Below are 22,022 nucleotides of genomic sequence, written 5' to 3' on the forward strand. Positions count from 1 at the left end.
GTAGAGTATTCATTACTGCACATATTTTGTTACATCTGAGAAATTTCAAAATCAGAGATCATTTTAACTTATCTAACAAAGGCGGCAAGTCAATGAAGGAGCTAAAGATAGATCTTTTATTACAGTATCCATGCATTCTTGGCCACCATTGAGTACAAAATATTTTTCTCAGTCTTCAGAGTTCTTTTTCAAAGATTAAGTTGTCTAGTAAAAACACTCACTTGGCCAGGATGCAAACTGGCTTAACTGAGTGCTTCTCATCTTTCCTGAAGACTCTGTTAGTTCTAATTTCTGGTGGATATTTCTTTCATTTTGCCCTAAATTATTGGGTAACAGACTCAAAATTCTGATTTGGATTTCAAACTCTAAGAAGTCTTGAAAATTCTAAATGAATCTTTCAGGTTCATCATGTTATACTGAGGATGACTAATTAGATCTGAATTTAAAATATAGCCTCTCCTGAGACACATTTGTTACTGTAGTAGTAATTGCTATAATTTGGATTTTCATTTTGCATTTTCATTTACACCTATCTCCTCAAACAGGATTAATTAGGGTTACACTTTTCTGTGCTTATATTCTGTCCCAAAACAGTTTACCTTACATGATCTTTTTTGTAATATTTCTGTGAAATTTGTTCACAACAATGTAGAACTACTATGAATCCTAAAAGATAATTTTCCCTGTTCCTTTGCATTAGATCGACTGTGCACCAAAAATGACTGAAATTAGAAATTATCTGCCACCTACCTATCCCAGCAGCGACCAGCCATTCGTCCCCCAGATTGAATATCAGTCTCCTTCAGGGATGCTTTCTTTATGTCATCATGCAAATGGTGCTGGGGAGCGGCTCACGGATGCTTTCCCATTTTGGTCTGGGAATGAGATATCTAGCAATCAACTCATGCTTCAGGCTGACTGCAACCTCAGGCAAAGTCCTGTATCTCCCCAGGTATCTCTGGTACCAGCAGCAGTAACCTTTCAGGATAATCTTCTGCTAAAGGATTAGGGACTATGTATGGAACTAAACACAGCCAGAAGAGATGATAAATTTGCTATGAACACTCGATCTCTGACTTTGAAGTATTTACACAATTTTTGCAATGGCTATCGCTCCATTCCTGCAATGTTCACACATTTTAAACACTAAAAGAATAGACTTACAAAAAGGCTGAACTGGGACCTGTGCATAAATATGAACAGTGCAGCCTTTATCTACTTTCTACACACAGTCATGTTGAGCTGCATGCACAATTGTATTTGCTTGTCTAAAGCAGAATGAAAAGCAAGTTAATATGGAGGATAAACAACCGTATAAAATGAAGAACAACATTTTTTTTGTAAGTAAGAAATGCCTTTCTACAAAAAAAAAAAAAAAAAAAAAAGAAAAGAAAAAAGAAAGAAAGAAAATCAGCAATATGAATAATTCTTGAGGAGAAGAAGCAGCAGTAGTGCTGGTAGTTTAGATAAACTCACATACTATATAATGCCAGGGGATTTTTACCCTGAGCTACTAAAGACTGGGCAGCCTAATTTGCTGATGAACTTTTACCTTTCTTTTCATGATTCATTAGCTATACAGTACAATACATGAGGCAAAGGCCAAGTTTAGATTTGGTACTAACTGGTATCAAGTACCAATGTGGTACATTGGTAGCATTGATAACATTTCCTTTGTTCTAGACAACAATAGCACAAGACATATTAAATTAAAATATTAAATTTTAGCAACATCATGACATGACATGACTTTTTTTTAATTCCACTGAATCTCTAATAGTTAAAATTGTAAAAATTACTTAAGTTGTATGAAATGGGTGACCTGCCATTGGTGTGTGTAAATCTTTGGATTTTTTTAATATCTTAGGGTGAGAGACAACAAAGAAAACACTCAGGTAAAGGCTTTGTGGAGTGCCCACACACTCATAAACTATTTAACTGTAGAAAATAACCACAGAATATAACTGTGTTTTGGATCCTGTAAATGATAAGAATATGAATATTAAGATTTATTACAATATAATGATTCTTAAATGACCTCAATAATTAAAAAGACATAATGTTGAACTTCGGATGGCTACACTTATAACAGAATTCTTATTTACATTAAGTAATGAAATAGAAAAATGAAATAGCAGTCAGAGAAGACTAAAACTTGAAAATGGCCGCAGATTTTAAGTGTCTCTTGTAAGAAACTTCAAAGTTGTCTACCACAGGTGAATGCAGCAAAAAACTTTATTCTGGCTTTAAAATAGTATTGCTTAATTGTGAAGTGCCTGAAAGTAAAACTGAAGAGAGGTAGATAGAGAGACGGATAGTTAGACAGATATACGTACACACACACACACGTGTTTATATATAAAAAAGTAGAAAAAGATCTTCATAAAGAGCTGTACTGATTCCATCCAAATCAATTCTACTTTATTTTAGTATTTACCGTTACTTGACCTTTTTCATGATGATTGAAGTCCCTGGGAAGAGTTATAGGAATAACCCCAATTTCAGACAAAGAAAATCATAAACTACAGTTCATATAGGTATCTTACAAGCTCTGCTGATGGAAGCTGGACCATGGTACACTTGCGCAATATTTATGCCAGTGGCGATGAACAGAATTAATCCCAATGTTGACAAGACCATTAATTTGCTGGTATATGCTGCTCTGTACAGCAGTAACCATCGTAACGTCCTCTCTCTACTCTCTATGTCTGAATCATTTATTACGATCTGCCTGGCTATCAGTCAAGCTCCCTGACAACCAACTCTGAGGGTACAAAATTGATTGAAGAACCAAGGATAGATTCCATTGTCCACTGAAAATATGAAGAAAATAGAGTAGGGGATATAATGTAGCCTCATATAGGTAAATACAACATTTGTAATATACAAGAGATCTTGCACTTCCTGCTCTATCCTTATCTCAGCTGGCATCATTTTTTTGATTTTATTTTAAAAGAATTTTCGTGATCTAACACTAATTTTTCTCCTTAACTCTTCTGATCTACAACAGCATGCAAACACAAAATTGAGTTAAGCAAAAATGAGTCATCTAGAATATAAATTATTTGAGCTTTAAAAGGAAGAAAAAGGATATATGAGTAGAAAGCAGAGGCTGCTGTTCTTCAGCTTCCTTAGAGACCAATGAAATGTATTAAAAACTGCTAACTAATAGGATTGCACGAATTCTCAATCTCACTTGAAAACCTCTTCTCCCCACCTATTTATCTCCTGAGCAGGACTAGGCTGTGACAGGAAGTTTAAAAGTGAAGGAAGAGACAAATATTATTATGCATACATAACACTGTTATCTGATATAGCTGTCTTTAATATTTTATTTAATATTATAGCAGTGTCTTTATTATTGTAGCTAACATTTAATAAATACAATTCCATTAATGGAGAGTTCAGGGTACTTTATTTTTATTCACGTGTATAGCAAATAGACTTCACAGAGTGAAGTCAGTGTAACCTACAAGTTAGTCTTACTTTAAATACTAGTCGATTTAACATGAGGAACCTGTTCTTTTCCAAAGATGCATTTTTCAGGAGTTTCCAGCTTACCTTGAGCTCTTTCATGCCATTTTCTAAAGTGGCTTAGTATAGGATTTTTGCGTCTTTGAGGTGTCTATATGAAAACATAAAGATTATGAAAGTATTCAGTTGAATTACCTGCCCTCATCTGACACTGACATTCTGTGGGAATTAGCCACAAAAATATATGTGACAATATCACCCGTTGTAGACCTTTGAGACAAATACTGCCTGGGAATTCTGAGCTCTCCTGCCAGCAGAGCCAGTTTGCCCATGCTGTCCCCACGGGATGGCGGCATGAGTACAGCTCGCAAAACACACCTTGCATGTCAGCAGATCAAGCACTAATTAAAGGTAAGGAAAAATATTTTAAAGATGGCGGCAAGCGAGAGATCCTTCAACTTTTCATTCTAGGTTCTTAAAGTATGAACGTTTTGAGGAGGTGTGGCAGGAAGAACGTTTAACATTTTTATCACTTGCCTTTAGAAATGAAGGACTTAGGAATTCTTAAGAAATCAGAATTTGAGAAATTGATTTTGCAATAAAATTGAAGTTAGTAAAGATTACATCAGATGGAAAATCTCCTGCTTCTTTAATTTAGGTGATCACCCCAAATCTCTAATCTTGGCCTATCTAACAATAAGCAAATGCTTTTGATTTTTCTGCAACAAAATTTTCCCCAAAATATATGAGGAAAATCAGATGCACCAACACTTACGGTCTATTCTTCCCTCCCTCAGAAGATTAAAGGAGGGCTGATCTTAAATTATTTACTCTGGCAAAACAGCCTTGGTAGCCAAACTCTGTCATAACTCTCTAAAAGATATTCAACATTAATTCACATTTTGGGTAGCAATATAACCATTTTTTAAGATTTCCAAAATACATCTTTTAAAAATATGTAACACCAAAGCATCAACATGGAGCGATCAAAATCTCTGTTTTTATTATATTAGAATATAACTAAAGTTATGGCATAAATGAGTTGTAATAAAATTTAATTTCATTTTTAAAGTTTTTTTAAAATTTGATCTTGTTCACAGCACGTTCCACATTCTTAGAAATATTGGAATACTCTAGCTGTATGCGTAAAATTGTTCTTACCTTCCTATTCCCTCCATAGCTATATTTCAACTAGAAAAATAGTCCCAAACAATTCCAACAATAAAATACCTTATTACCATTTCTCTGCTTCTTCTGTGCTTTTCACCATCATTTAAATTTCCTATTCCACTGATGTTCTCACACATGTAATAGTCAGTGCTGGTTGAAACCTTTGTTATGCTTTGTTATGCGTGAATGAATTTTAATTGCAAAGCTGGAATTCACTTTCTGGAAATATCTGTATGAATATTTCTAACTTTTAAATATTTGTAAATATTTTATACTATTTGCTCAGCCTACTTAGGATTGATTTACTACTTCCTTTTTTTTGTCTCATACACCTTTTGAAATACCAGATGCATAATACAATGAAACAAAACAAATTTAACCACAGACATTAATGAAATGCTGTTAGTCAAATCCTGTCTTCACTGAAGTTGGTGTGAACTTTATTTTTTTAAACTTCTGATGTGCACCTACAATTTTATACACAGCTTTCATGTTAGATTTGTTTAAAACATTTTCGATAGAAAAATTGAAGATATACCATGATATTAAAACCAATAATTAGTATTTTGATAAATTGATGGCAATGCTCTCACTGAAAGACCTGACCATGCCAATAGTTAGAGAGAAAAAAAAAAATCATGATTTCTGTCTCAAAAGCTAAATGGTCCAAGACTTTCTCTGTCAATACATCAGTATGCACCATCTGGCCTTTCTTTTATATATTAGTCACTGTAGCAATCATTTTATTCAGTTTAAAAATAAAATATTCAGATTGCCACTCTTGCCTGTTTCCATATACAGCTATTCATGTCAAGTCAGTCATAAAACCCTAAGCCCTGATGTTAGCTGGATCAACTTAGATCTGCTGTTAATTTATAAAAAAGCACAATGATTACCATCAGATTGGATCATTTTAATTCTAGATTCATCTTCTTATTACTTGTCCTAAACCAAAATATCAGTCTTAATGATTTTTTTTGCATACTAATGAGGGAGTAAGATCTTTTAAAATTATCGTTTGGTGACTAACAAACCTAGCTGCTAGTAGGTTTTGAATTTGTCTGCTTTTTTGCTTTAATTTTTGGTGTTAGATTATACAGGTTAAACTATTAATTACAAAAAAACTTATCTGCTGAAAACAGACTTTTCTTCTTATTCCCTGAGAAATATTCTTTTTTCGCTAGTTTTAACTACTGATGAGTAGATTTCATTTTTCCATTTTAACCTATTTAGTGCAAGCTCTCAAAAATTATCTAAACTATAATATTTGATTCCAAAAAGGCTGAGATGGAGTGGTTTACAGTACCATATTGAATGAACTATCCTTTAAATGCTCTTTGCATTGAAAAAGTGCTACAAGGTGACTTAGATTTTCAGTGAAAATGATAGGTAGGATGAACATTAATGAAAAGAGAAAGAAACTCCATATACACACTGGAGAAAAAACACATCTAGTAACTGTTAACACATTGAAATTTCCGGACCACTTCTGAATGTCTGGCAATGCAAGTTGACAGTGTAATTAAAATACATGGGTTTCTTCCTACTTTAGGGAAATAGAAAGCCATAAGCCAGATTTTCTGGCTACTTAACAGCTTCTATATTCAATTTTCTTCTGTCACATTCTAATCAAGTAATTGTGTGTGAATATGGGCATGGAAAGCACAGCCAAATCTCTGTCCAGCTCATTTAGCTGCCCAAATGTGAAGGCTCTTCCACGGGTATGGCTATGCTTGCAGAACTTCGGGATTTTGTACCTGCATAATTGCAAAAGTTCACTAATTCAAATAAAGGCCCACATCCTTTGGTGCAACAGTTCACAGACCCATAAGTCTTTGTCCAGTGGGACTGGAATGGTGGATGGGAGGACATCACGTATGTACCACCAGCATGAACAACTGATCCCACTGCAGTCAAAAGCAGAAATACCCTGACCTTAGCAACAACACAACCTTCTCCAGGTTTGGCAGAGGGTTCTTCTACAGATCATGGTTGGAAGATATTAGTTCAAGAAACCTTCTGTATCTGCAGAAGGAGCAAATTTCCTTGAAGCTGTATATAAACCATCTGCAATGCCAAACCTCAGCTCAATGCACCTCACAGAAATTATTGGCAAACTGAGTGGACAGAAGCACATCCCTCATAGCCCAAGTTCGATGTCGGTACTCATGGCTCCTATCACTGGAGCTAGTGCACTGCGTGCTCTGAGTGCTGGCCATTCTGCTGGCTATTCACAGTGAAGGGACTGGCATAGAAAAATGTATCTCCGTCAAGCGTAGGCTGAGACAGGCATGAAACTGAGCAACATTATCAAGAGAGAGGTGCTTCTCCTCTTTTCATAGATACACACATTTTGAACAGTGTGGAAATAAAAGAGGTGGGGGGCAGGAGTCACAGGGTATCCAATCCAGAATAAGGCAAGTATAAAATTTAAAGTTAACAGCTGTATGCTTAGTCATCTCGGGTCCGCCAAATCTCACACTGAACGTTTACCGGTTATAATTGTCCAAGGAAGCATTATAATAGCTTCAGTGCTCAGGTTTGTATAGCTTTCAATAAACAATTTCTTGCAAGGGTGGCATTTAAAAATATTTTAAAATAAACAATTTCTGCAGTCAAAAGTTAAATGATGACAGTGATAGTGCTTATAGGGTTTGTTTAAGTGCTTCTTTTACTACTTGAGCACAATAATTTTAATTGAGATTCATAGAGTATTAAACCCCAAAGAGTTCAGACTCTTGTATACTACTCTATGGAGAACTCCAGGTTTCTTAAACCTATATTCCATAAAAGTATCAAGGTTGTTTTTGAAGGTAAGCGTATCTATCACGTTTGTTCTAATAGTTAATAGCTTTCAGCATTAAAACATGGTTTCTTGTTCACAGTGTGAATTTGCATGTTGTTAATGTACAGCCACTGGCTTTTTCTTTAAAAGACTACAAAAACCTGTATTTTTAGAAGTACATTATAGTCAAGTCACCTATCTTCTTAATGTTGAGCTCCTTAAGTCTCTCCCTGGAAAGCATTTTCTCCTGACCAAAAAAAGAAAGATTTCTATTTCTCTTTCTGATTTTTCAACAACCCTTTAAAGATCCAGAATTTTACAACACAGTTCAGTGGCAGCTTAATAGCTATGTAGAGAGTAATAACTCCTTTATTCTGTTTCTATATACAGAAGTTTCTTTAGCTCTTCTTGCTAGAGCACAAGTTTAAGAAAGAAAGCTAAATTACTAGTTCAGCTCAACTCCCAGAACCAGTTCAGAGTCAGTTCTTTGTAGGATAGAGTTTGTATATGATAAGTATGACCTCTAAATAATTTATTTTAGACTCTTTTAAAATGCTTATTTCAATAGGTCAATCATTTGCCTTATTAGATCACTCTGCATAATTGCCATGCCAGTATTATTTACTGTTTCAATCTTCATGTCATCTACACGTTTTATCGTAATAGATTTGTACTCACTTGCACATAATCAACAGAAATATTGAATAGTTGGGCCTACAGTTTTCTCAGAACTTCTGTGGCAACATCTTTATATATTGATGATAAATACCTCTTTAGATCTTGTCAGTTACCTACATCTTAATCCATTTAATTTGGACCGTATTGATATTGTGATGTTTTTAAAAGTTAGATAGCCATACAACATAAAGTCAAAAGTCTATAAAAGTCTGCATATATTAAATCCCTGCATTTACCTTTACTAAGCAAAGTTATTACCACCTCAAATAATAAAATCAAAGCTGGTGTTTTTTTTTTGATCTACTTTTCCTTTAAAAATAATGTTTGACTGACATTAGTTATTTTCTGAGCAGGACTGATACCAGAGTAACTATTTTAGCAGTTACATAGCAGGCTTATTTCATTGTCTGTGCTTGAATTGAAATTGAAATATTCATATTTGCAAAGCTTCAGGAAATTGTTGCACCAATATTGATTAAAATATGCAGAATATTTAACAAGTTTTTCCTAGATGTTATCACTCTCCTTGGTTACTAATGACTGAAAGAAACCTTTGCTGTCCTCAGGTAGTTCCAGCACACCATCCTCTTCCTTTGCAAATAGAGCGCGGAAGTATTTATCAAGTAATTCTGTTCTTTCAGCATTGTAGTTAGCTAGTTTACCACTCTGTCTAGTAAAGACTAGGTTATCACATTTTATGGTCTTCATTTAAACTCTGTACTACACTTCTTTTGCTGAAATCTATAGTCCTCTCTCCCCAGCCCCTTGGCATTTAACTTCTCCTATTAATCTTCTATATTTAGTCAAAGGTATATGGCTAGAGAGCCATTCCTCCTGTCAATACAACTTCCCGTATTCCTTTCTTGACAAATTTCCTGTTAATTTCTGCCCTTTATTTGCCAGCTGGAACAGTGTAAGTTAATATGCAAATTGGTTTATTTTTTTTTTTACTGATAAATGATGACAAACTGACTCTTAAATAATCTCTCTAAAAACACTGTATCTTTTTCTGTACAAATTGTGCTCAATTTTCCCTAATTTTGGTGGTTTAAGAACCTATTATTGCACTAGGACCATTCTTTTTGTGTAAATTTAATGATAGGTCACACACACTCTCCAGCAAACACTAACTTCAGCTGAATTAATTATTTGTTTTTCTTCAAAGTAGAGACTTGCATCAAATGCAACTTCATCTACAATTAAGTCATCAATGAAAATTTTGGGGAAATTCTAATAATGCGTCATTACTTCTACACGATCACTGACAGCTCACCAATCCAAGTCATATTCTCCTAGAAGTTATTTTTTCTGGTCTATAGATATTTAACAAACATTTCTTGTGACTAGTTGTTTATAAACATGCAAGCATGTATAACATTTTACTTTGGTCCACACAAATAAAACTTTCATGTATATTCATCTACAAAAATAGTCAGATTTCTCCATGAAAATTCACAGAAAATAATTAAATACTGATTTACAAACTGTGTTGACAGACAGTACAGAAAATATATTCCCAGATCAAGTACTAAGTCTCTCAAGCAAAAAAAAAAAAAAAAAAAAAAAAAAAAAAAAAAAAAGATTAAGACTAATTTATTTAAGACTAATTTACTGAAGAGACTTTTCACCTCGCCCCCATTTACCTAATTCTATAGAATTATGTCTAACTGAACCAGGAGGTACCAAATCAAATGGTCTGGTCATAAACTATTAAACCAACAAAATGAACACAGTAAATGAATAAGACATTCAAATCTGCATCCTGCTGGGTACTGTGACCCTGAGATATACAGAATGAGAAAGCAAAGAGCTAGCAATCTTCTAATTAGACAACCTACTGCTTTGTATCTACATGAGATGGAAAGATGCCAGAGGTAAAGCTATGATCATTTCTAATGTGTGAACACATTAGAGAGCTATGTGAAGGAAAAGATAATTCTAAAAAACCCATGCTAACGTAGTACAGACAATTTCATAGTACATGAAAAGAGCCAAATGAAAACAACATTAATTGTGCATTTTAGCAAGAGAAATATTACATTTTATTAGAACTGGGATGCTAGGTAAGATTCAAAGGCCTCTTGAAATACAATAATTTTGTTTATAATCATAACTGTATTCAACACAGAAGTTCACACTTATTAAATTTGGAATTTCTACATTGGCATAATGAAATAATTTTGGATATTCCTTCTTCAGAATACAGTTCCTATCAGTATGTAGCAGGAGTCCCAGGAAATCACAGCAGTGCAAGAATGAAAATGTTTTTGGCAGTGCAAAGTATTGCCATGATTTAATTCAAATACTTATCAAATATGTACATTGTTATAAAATGTAATAGTTAAATATATGCAGGGATCAGATGTGTTTGAATAGCTCTAAATAACTAGTACAATTCTCAAGGTCTGTATTAACGCTGTATTCTTAAGACTAGATTATGACCTAAGACACAATACTTTGGCAAGCCTCCCCAAACTGCACCTTTGAACCAGTTTCTTCCCTGTTTCCTCATGGGTAATAAGACGACAGAAGCCAGTGCCCACAGCAGATCGCTCTCCCCCCAGCTCGTACAGCGATCCCACTCAGTGCTTGCTCACAGCACCGGCAGGCCAACGGGTGGGAAGCTGAGCTTTATATTTTCCTTGAACTTAGGACATAGGACCGCTATGGAGCAGAGTCGATATACAAACACCCAAAGATGATTTGAAACATGTGCTCTTGCATACATAGATCGATTTTATTTCAACTAAAACTCCAGTTGTTTTGACATAACTTTAAAACAGAGTATTATTTTTAGGCACCTAAACTTAAGTGGGCTTTGTCTACGAATAGTACCAGGTTGCAACATTTTAATATAATGCTGCTTGAAATCCTTCCTAAAGATATTTTTTCCTCCTTAGCATTAGCACTTTGATGTTAAGATCAAGAACCTGGCTGGTATTTAAAAAAAAAAAAAAAAAAAAAAAAAAAACAGCCAGAAAAGAAAAAAATGCTCTTTGTGTATTGTTGACGGGAATGACTTAGCTCCTTGGTACTTGCCTAATGAGGCTGATGACTGAAATTTCTCGGTGTTTCAAAGTCAGTTTTAATCTTTTTAATGTTCTATGTACTTACATTTATTTTTCTAACATGACTTTGAATATAATTACATATTACAAATATGCCGCCAACACAGTACAAAGTCTAATGTGACATGTCTTTCAAGGTTTAAATTCATTTTTTTGACAGATTTTATATCATATAAGAGATACTGTCAAAAAGCTTCAGAATAGATGTCCTTCATACAGAAAGTGTAATAGGATTTTGTCATTAAGAACAGAAAATGTTTACAGTAATGAAAGGAAATTCATCATTTCTCATGCAAATGAACTCCTCGACAAAATATAAAATACCAATTATCATTAAACTTCAGCAGAAGTGAGTAATCTCCAGACCTTCTGTGACAAATGCTGAAGTATTTAAACCTTTCATCCACTACTCAGGAAAGCTGCAAATAACAATGCTATAAAAATTTTAATAAAATTTAACAAAATAAGAAAGTGTCCCATGAAGTGTACTGACCAAAGTGACTCAAAATTCACACTTAATAAGTAAATCAATGAAAATTAGAAGTGATTCAGAGCCATCAGTAGTCAAATACAGGTGTTTAATACAAATAATGACCTACTAGACAACTTTCGTTTCCTTTACCAAAAGCTGAGCAATGTGCCAGTTTGTAATTTGTCACAATCTCAGTGAGTAAGCATAATAAAATAATAGGTTCAGTGAAAAAACAGAACTAAAACAATCAAGATTTTGCATTTCCAGCAAAAAGAGAAAATAGTTTATCAAAAACATTTCCTGAGTATCTGGTCCCGTCTTTCAATCTGGAATCTGCATTTACCCCTATTTTCTTACAGAATGATACACACTTAAACTCACACACTTGCACTTTCTCTGTTTGTCCTTTATGAGAAAAGAGACTACTTGTGTATTTTAGACTTGCTAAGAAATAGAATTAATTTAAGAGGATTTTTTTGAATAGCTACAGATATATGTCAAAAGTTGTCTACATTTTATGCTGCAAAATCACATGAAGATTTCAGTTTCAATCAGGATGCATCCATTGCACTAAAATTAGTAAAGCCTTCACAAGAGTTTGGGCATATAATTTTACTAAGAGAAAATCCTAGTGTACATGGCAAAGCGAATTCTTTGAGATGAATTTTTTTACCTTCCCCTTCTCCTTAAAACAACAAATGCAACTCTCCCCAGACCCAATAACCCAGAAGATGCTCACTACGCATCATTTCAAGATTCTGTGCAGGTTAGAAAATGCTTCAGAAAACTTGAGAAAATTTAGCATCAATCAACCAATAAAATCCACTCACCGTCTCTTCGATTAAGCCTTGCAAATCCAGGGCTGTGACTGCTAGACAGCTCTGATGAACTGCTGAACGATGACTGAGGCAAAGCAGACACCAGCTGATCATCACAATTATCTGCCAGCAAAAAATATCACGTTCAGGTTAATACAATGAACACAACTTACTGGAACTGCAACCAAAGAGAACACTAGAAAAATATCTGAATTAACCTTGTATCTGAGAAGAGCACATCTCAAAATTTTTCCCGTTGCTGTATTACATGTAAGCCCGTCAGCACTGAGGTAGCACTTCTTGCTTATCAATATTTCATCAGGCTACTATAGTTTACTATCATCTTACTACTGTAATTTACCAAGTTCTTCGACTTGCTGTCCTTGCCCAGTTATAACCTGACTTCTGAGCCTGTACTGATAAATGGTGCACAGCTCGCTCAGCACCATTGACATGGATAGGCGCTGACACCTTCCAGTCCTGCCTTAAGTTGAGTAGCGTGAAACCACAACCGCAGCACGTGCTCTTTGTTTTCCTGACACCGGAAGTGCAACCACATTAAATTTAGCTACTTCTTCCAAAAAAAAAAAAAAAAAAAAAAAAACCAAAAAAACCCACAACCCCAAAATCCTCTCATCCATTTTAAGAATTGCAAGAACGACAAAATGGAAATCTTTTTCTGCTTTGCCAATGTTATGTGTTTTTGATATAGATGAGGCATAAAATTGCAGTTATTAGCATGCAAGTCCCGACACCCAACAGAATGAAACCCAAGTCTTTCAGAAAGAGGACTTAACTGCAGTTCACAATCAATGGGGCATAAGCAAGCAAATGCTAATCAATACTTGGGATGTTAAATGCCTCTCTAGCTCAATTACTATACAGGGCATGTGTTCATTCTCCATTCAAATTTGCAAAATATAAATTGAGAATCAATATCTCTTCTAGTTTTAGCTGAAAGAAGACTAACTTAAAAACACCAGAAGAAGCGTAAGCAAGTCTTTTCCTAGCTATACTATGCTGGCATCTGTTGTTTAGAAAAAGAGGGGAAATTATGTAAACTATTAGTCTTTATGAAATGGTCTTTTTTGGGACAAGCATGTTCTCTGGATGCAACTGATAAGTGAAAACTCACAGATGAGTTCTTCTTCTAACCCTTCTGTTCATCTACCAAATCTCTACTACAGAAATCATGAATATTAATAAAAAACCTTTTCCTGACTCAGGGATAATTAACTGTTTCTGCTGAATAAATACGGATATGTCTAATTAGCAGCAATCTATTTACATGCACTATATAAATGTCTCAAGGGCTTTTCCCTTCATCTTCAAAAAAAAAAAAAAAATTCAAGTGGGTTATTCAAGCAATACACTTCCTATAAAGGAAGTCTGATGCTGGCTATGACTGCCACAGTTAGGGGTCCTCTCAAATCATAGATATACATCATCCTACAGGTCTACATCCTATGTTTACTATGAAGGAAAAATAAAGTTCCCAGTAGAACATCTAGTCACTACTAAGCCATGGGCCACATTTCTCAGTCCTGATATTCTCACATATACCACACTTCTACCAAATTCAGAGTATTTCATTCATATGAAAGAAACAAATGCATTAATTTACTTCTATAAGGTTATTTCCTGCACTAGTCTTCTATAATACCGACTGCAAAATTACGTAACTACCTTTTACTGTCTGACCACAAGCTCATTTTTTACATCACTATCCACAGACTGTATTTATCAAAGGAACTGTGAAGGAAAGGTGAAAGGAACTGTGGTGCTTGGGACAAATTATAGTCCTGCAAGAATGCATGAAAGAAGGAAAAATAACTAAGGAAAATAAGATTTCATCTCAAATGTCTTGCACTGGTAGACCTTAGAAAGGGATCTTATTAGTGAAAGGTTTCTTTACAGCACATAAAAAAATAGAACTTTTTATTCATAAAATGCTCCAGAAAGAAAAGGCTATGTAGCTGCTGTTTCTTGCTTCCATCAGAGAGCTACTCACACTGGTGATGCAAGGGAGCACTTCAAGGAGCACTGATCTTTATGCTACTGTCAAAACCTACACTGTGAGTCTGAATACCAAAATGAAAATCGAGAGACAACAGAAAGGTATTTTCCCCAATATCTATGTACATGATCTTTCACATGCTTCATATTTTCAGGTTGTTAGTTTTAGTGAAGCGACTTATTATGAAATGAATCACTGAGAATAACAATGTCATCAACACATATATGCACTAGCAGATACACAACAGTTGAACACACTGTTTTTATAACTCTCTTGGCTCAATCTAAGTCCTCATGCCTTGGAAACAGCTTTTTAATTCAGAAGGGAAGGTTTTATTAAAAAAATAGAAATCACTGGATGGACGAGTCAACTGTCTTTTTATTGTTTGTCTGCTGACTACACTTCCTACCTTTTTTCCTTCACGTTAGGGAGTATTCTGCCTAGAAGCTCTAATAGGCATATTACTGTGAGACTCATATATTGCTTTGAGATATTCCCAGACTAATTCATTAAGCACCTATATATTATTGATTGCATAGTAATCTATGTCAAGCTCAGTTTGTATTAGAAACACATATAAACAGTTGAATATATACAACATGCTAGCCAAAAACCAACAGTGCAAGGCAATTTTTTTGTTTGTTTGTTTTACCAAATATTGACTCAAGAGAAGTAAGCCAGGTATCACAGACAGATTTACTCTTTGGATACTTACACATTTATTTTATACCAGCTGCTGTGCTTTATTTCAGGAAAGTAATCTGATACCAACTTATTCTCTATTGCTTACATTCTTGTTCCAGGATATGCTGTTCAATTTATCTCAAAATTTAGTAAGAATTCCAAAATTAAATACAAAACACTTTGCAGAAGTTGGCAGGAACCAGATGGTCAGTACTGACTTGTTTCTTGAATTTAATAAAAGCAAATGAAAACTCAATCTGTACATAATGACAATTCTACATTGTTTTACTATACTGAAAGAAATACTACGTGATGAAACACTGTTTGAACTCACTGTTGTACCCATACACTACTGGTCAGGTCTCTTGGATGCTCTTTATCTGTACAGCATAATAAATCTGACCGCCAAAGGTCATCTAGCGCTTTTTAGAGATGTTTCACATAGCTTTCCAGGCTCAGTAAGCACGTAAGTTGTCTATTCTCACATGAGTTTTAAAACAAAATTTTATTTAAAAGCAATGCATCATCTCACATTAAATTTTTGTGATAGATCTTATTTTTAAACAATAAACAATAGCCAAGGATACTGAAAACATAAACATATCAGAGTTTTATGTAATTGTTTTGCAAGCAAACTCCAGTTCGGGCCTGTAGAATGATTCACAGTCACTATCCCAAGAGGAGAATAATTGTGGAATAGGCACTGCTGGGATCAGCTAGTGCCGTACTTTGATGCGAGTTGTAACAGTTGCTATTTAAAAAAAAACATGTCTGAAAATGAGTAGAATTCAATAGGACAGATGGGAATTATTCTGGGAATAAGAGGAGAAAAGCTGAAGTACAACTGGTAAAAAACAAAGCAAGAATGTGCAAATACAGGAGGGGAGTATATAAACAAACATTTTTTGTTTCATCACCAAACAAAAAGTTATTCAAGTCATCTAAACCATATTCTTCAGTACACCATAATTTCAGTGCTGGTTTAATTAAATCTATTAAGCTGACAGAATACGGGGTAGATAAGTGGTCAGTGAGGTGGACTGGAAACTGTCTGAAGTGCCAGGGTCAGAGGGTTGTGATCAGTGGCACAAAGTCCGGCTCAAGGCCAGTCACTAGTGGTGTCTCCCGAGGGTCAATACTGGGGCTAGTACTCTTTACACTCTTCGTTAGTGACCTGGGGACCAAGTGCACCCTCAGCAAGTTTGCAGATGGTACAAAACTGGGAGGAACACCTGGTACACCAGATGGTTGTGCTGACATACAGAAGGACCTTGAGGAGACCAGAGAAACGTGCAGAGAGGAAACTCATGAAGGTCAACAACGGGAAGTGCAAAGCCCTGCACCTGGAGAGGAATAACTGTATGCACCAGGACAGGCTGAGGCCAAACCAACTGGAAAGTAGCTTTGCAGAGAAGGACCTAGGAGTCCTGGTGGACAAGTTGACTATGGGCCACCAATGCATCCTCATGGCAAACATGAGCAACAGCCTCCTGGGCTGCAATAGGAAGAGCATCCTCAGTAGGTCAAGGGATGTGATCCTTCCTCTCTATTCAGCACTGGTGAGGCTGCACCTGGAGTGCTGTGTCCAGTGTCAGGCTCCCCAGTACGAGAGAGACATGGACATACTGGAGCAAGTCCAGCGAAGGGCCATAGGGAGCATCTCTCATATGAGGAGAGGCTGAGAGAGCTGGGACTCTCCAGCCCAGAGAAGAGAAGGCCCAAGAGGGATCTTGTCAATGTGTACAAATGTCTGAGAGGAGGCTATGAAGGGGATGGGGCCAGACTCTTCTCAGGGGTGCCCAGTGACAGTACAAGAGAAATGGGCACAAGCTGAAACACAGGAAATTCCATCTGAACATTAAAAAACACTTTTTAACTGTGATGGTTGTTGAACGTTGCAACAGGTCACCCACAGAGGTTGTGGGGTCTCCATCCTGGAGATACTCAAAATCCAACTGGACATCATCCTGAGCAACCTGCTCTAGCTGACCCTGCTTTAGGGGGTTGGAGCAAATGATTTCCAGACGTGTCTTCCACCCTCAACTGTTTTGTGACTCTGTGAAGCAACTGAGGCTTTTTAAAGGAGTAAAACAGTATCTGTTGCATGTACAAAATATGCCTATCATTTCTCTTCCAGCTTCAAATACTATCTCATTATGCAAATTCCAAGTAAACTAAGAGATTATTCATACAGTGGTATCATAGTTTACATAGAGCATGCCATATGAGCTACAACAGATGGAATTCAAATAGGATATCATACAGTAAAGCAATTATCACAGTCATTTTTATAACAGTGGGGTTGATGAAATAAATTTTATGTCTTTGACCTGAGTAGTATTTTGCTAAAATAATGATGATGATGATGTGATAACAATAATAGTAATAGAATACTGGGACAACCTGAGATTTATTTCAGGATACGTAAGCATACAATTTGATTTCCATGTAGAGGAAAAAAAGACCAATGTCACTTACAGATGTTAAGCTTCTTTCCTCTAACATCGAGAATATACAGCACTGATTTGACTGTGAAGCTATCAAAATTTTCAGCTTTAGTTCTAACATAGTTTCACAAACTTTGGATGCATTTGAGTGCAAATTTACTCTGCATAAGCAAACAGTAGAGCCCAAAGAATGCAATGAAGATGCTGTTCAAATTATCTAACAAGCAGCTGATGCTGTATTGCATGAAGAGAAATTCACCTCAGTGAAGCCCTAACTTCCTTCAAACTAAAACACCTCAGGACAAGAGCATACAAGGATTGTCCATGTTGGAATTTTTATCTCAACACTGTATCATATACTTAATATACTACAATTTCACTGATTTACTGATTTAATGAAATTAATTCCAGGTATTATATTGTTGTATACACTTTTCTTAAACTTAGTTTACTCAAAACTTTTCCAACAAACAAGAGCTACCAATTTCTGTTAAAGCAAGACATATTAAATATGTAGCAAAGGTGGGAAAAAATTACAGTGGCTGACTTACTTCCCTAGCAACCTCCTATGTTCTCTGGCTTTATCAAGGACTCAAAAAAACATGAAGTGCTTAATGAGCAAAGTAATAAGCATTTTAAGTGCAACTAAAAAACAGCTGTTCCAGTGAACCACATCCAAAACCACATAAAAAAATTAAAATTAAATCTGCCAAATCAGAGAAAGTTTGCTAATGTTTCCTCAATCTGGGACAATTAAAAACACGATCAACAGATAAGCAGACTAGCAAGGCACAACTGGAAATGCAACTTTAATGAAATAAAATGGAAAAAATAACCCTAGGAGTCTCTAGGAGGTTGATTAATGTTCATCTTTCTTGTGCAGGTGAAACTGAAATGCTTAGGAGGGATTTAATTTGCTGCTATCAATCAACTCAGACTGTGATTACTAACTTAAAAATAAGGCTCTTAAACTGAAGCTTTGAGAAAGAAGGCTCTTAATCATAAAAAGAATGTCATATTGTACTGACAGGAGTGGTACTTGCTGAAACTTTAAAAAAAGGTGCCACAAAACATATCCCCCCAGTAGGTAGAGCTTTCAGCTATGATTCAACCATGGATACTTTAAAGTGTTCTTCCTATTACCCAAAGGCCCAAATACACTTGAGATTGTCTCCTATTTTCAACAGAAGATAATATCTACTTTCCTCTAGGAGTAAGCATATATCTCACTTTACTTAAAAGAACTTTAAAATATGCTAATTGTGGTAATTTAGTCTTAGGCCCATGTGCACACTTGTAACTAGTTTTGAAAGATTCATTGAATTTAATGGCATTCATGTGACACATATAAAAGGAGATGTGCCCCTCTCTTTCTTTTGCTGAGAGGTATTGAGCATAAAGCTGATCCTTGCTGTGGTGAACTCTTCATCAATAAGGATGAGAATAATGAGGAGAAGTCAAGCTGATAGATTTGCAGACAATTAGAACAGGCCAGTTCAGGCCTTTTATCTACACAATATGCAACTCTACTTAACATGCAAACTGGTCTGTGGTTGCTGCTGCTGCTGCTGCTATTGGCTTTGCCTTGCCTTCCCTTCCTAATGAGGAAGACGCTGATTTTGTTCCAAGAGCCCTATGCACCTCGTCATCTTGTGTCTCTTGCTGCCCGTTGGTAGCGAAGAGCTTAAAAATAGCTCACAAGAAAAGCCGCACCCTGTAATGCACACCTTTAAGAGCTTCTTGAAGTAGTTCTTAGCCAGTAGTGTTTCCCTTTTCTGTTTTTAAGTTCATTCTGTGGAAGATTTTTAGGCATTTCTACATATCCCATTTGAATTGCATATACGAGCCATCAAAGCTCACAGCGCTCCCCTTTGCTGAGGTTTTCTAGACTTTTTCAGTTGCTTAAAACTTTGAAAAGCATTAACCCTTCAAGGTAAAATTTTTCTGGTGACTGCCCTAGGCTAATCTTTTTCTTTGAATTTCAATGAATTTTCAATAGAGTATTCAGCTATTTCATTTCTTTTTTTCTTTTTCTTTTCTTTTCTTTTTTTCTTTTTTGGAAAGGGGGGGATTTGATTGCCCAAGATTAAAAACAACAAAAAAAAGAAATAAAAAAGGTCTCAGGGCTTTTGTTACAGATTCCCTGCCAATGGAAAGAACAGTTATCTCCTTAGCAAGGAGATAACCTTCACAGCAGGGCTGATTCTTCTGCTTCATTTAAGAAAATCTTCCAGTTTTCTGCTAAAGTTATTAGTCTTTGAAGACTGGAGCTCACACATTTTCTGCACAGAGTTCTTTGACTTAGTGTTAAATTTCCCTAATAGTCAATTCTCATTAGGCATGTGACATTCACCTCAATGCAAACATGCGATGCTAGAGTTCCTTCCTTGCAAAGAGCAATCCAGACTTCACAGTTGTGGTTGCTTCTTGCCAAGAAAGGACCAAGAACTGGAAGTGAGAAGAAGCAGCCGTCTTTCTTATGAGCTCACTGGCTACCTTATTGCTGTCCAGGAGCACAGACGCCTTTGTGACTGGCTTAAAAGCCAGACCAGAGCGAAGAAGATAGATTGGAACCAGACGTTCAGTGAGATGGATCAGAATGTAATGACAAAGGACTTGATGAAATAAAAAAAAAGTTCTGTTTCCAAAGACAGACATTTGCAAAGACACAGACACACTGCAATAAATCTTCAATAACTGGCATGGTTGTTACCACTGGGAATTATGCTTTGCTCAGATTTCTTTTTATTTTCACCTTTACTTACCTTTCTCTTTTTCACCTGAATTCATGAACCACCTTTGTCCAATAGTTTAGAAATAGGAGCATGAATACCATGGGGACAATCTTCTAATTAGTTTTAACAAAATGAAGTAAAGGACTTCCCTGTTCCCAGTATCCAGAGATCTACCAAGAACCAACAGCTCTTGTCTGAACTGAAGATAAAGACGTATCAATAACTGATTTAACAACCCCTGATTCTCTGGGTCTTTTTTAGAAACTTTCAGTCTATGTTCCAATGCAAGTAGAGACCTGACACTATGACTTAGCTCCTAATTGCTAATGCCCTTTGAAACCAAAATAAGTCCTTCCATTAAGTTCAATGGATGTTGGATTGCAGCTGTATTTTTTATAGATTCCAATTACATTTTATGTGTCTGAATTCAGTGGTGAAAGAGGATTTGATTCAATAAAACATTAGAGTAGGACAAATTAGAACTGAAAGCTGATGGGAGAAATGCATCATTTTCTATTAGGTACTACTTATTCACTTTAAAGACATATAGCAAAATACATTAATTAACCAAATATGCTGCAGTAACACTTTTATATCAGCTTGTTCAAGGTGTGCCCTACAGCAAATACAAGAAAGTAGGAGGGCATACCACAGATACGCAAGCAGCTTCTCTATTTTTTCTTAAAGCAATACTTTATATCAAACAGAAATCAAAACTAGAAGGATTAAGCAGAACACATTCTAAAACACCAGCAGAATCTAAAATTGGTGGGATCTTATGGACCATGCCTATTTGTTCTAACTCAAAGGGATATTGTTTACTTAGTATTTTTATTATTAAAAGCTCATTCATTGTATTTTTGTTGTCCTTGAGTTTGGATGGGGATCTTGGTAAGCCAGAATATAGCTCGATAAAGCTTTTTAGCATTAAAAAGCATTACATGTTATTTACCTTAGCTATATATTAGTGTGTTTCAATAGTGTTAATAAGAATGAGCTTATGAGTAAAAATTTTAATTCAGTATGGATAATGGCTTCATTCTGTGAAAAGCAATGAAAGTAATGCAATTCATAATGTAAGCTGAAAGTATTTTTAAAATGGGTGGTAGTAAAATGGTAAGATTTTGAGAGAGAACAAAGTAGAATTTATAACACTGGAACTGAAAAAAAGGGATTTGCAATTTAAAACTAAAATATTATTTTAGCACCGATACAAAATAGATACTTTTTTAAAATCAGTATTAACTGTTTCCCATGTACCTGTGCAGTATCTGAAAACTAATTTTATAACAGCATGGAATTTCATTTCCCATGAAATATATCTTACACCTTTGCACCGGATTATTAAATTTTAACTGTCTTTGTGCCATTCTATTATGTTTTGAAATTCAGAATGTTTGATCATATGTTTCATTTATTTTTCAGCTGGGATAACATAAACAGATGTTAGTAAATTTTTTTTTTGAGATTAATAAAGCATCTTTACAAAAAATCAGAGTATTTCAAATGCCTCATTACTAGAAGAATGTAGAAATCCTTTTCCTTTCTCCTAGGTTAACAGATGCAGATGAAATACACAAAGAAGGCAGCAGGGGTTGTTTTGTTTCTTTCTATTTAAAATTTTAACTTTGCTTTTCTTAAATCAAACTTTGCTCAAAGGTAGAGGTTTTCCAT

At 35.3% G+C, this 22,022-nt stretch overlaps 1 protein-coding gene across 1 annotated transcript in view; it reads right to left on the minus strand.

Moving 5' to 3' along the window:
- LOC112978813 (contactin-associated protein-like 4) overlaps positions 1–22,022 on the minus strand; it is a 224,776-nt gene that overhangs the window by 170,935 nt on the left and 31,819 nt on the right. The window contains exon 2 of the mRNA XM_026092542.2: positions 12,478–12,588. Coding sequence (XP_025948327.2) covers positions 12,478–12,588 — 111 coding nt within the window. The remainder of the gene's footprint in view (positions 1–12,477; positions 12,589–22,022) is intronic.

This window comes from Dromaius novaehollandiae, chromosome W (assembly GCF_036370855.1).
Source record: "Dromaius novaehollandiae isolate bDroNov1 chromosome W, bDroNov1.hap1, whole genome shotgun sequence".
Lineage (NCBI taxonomy): Eukaryota > Metazoa > Chordata > Aves > Casuariiformes > Dromaiidae > Dromaius > Dromaius novaehollandiae.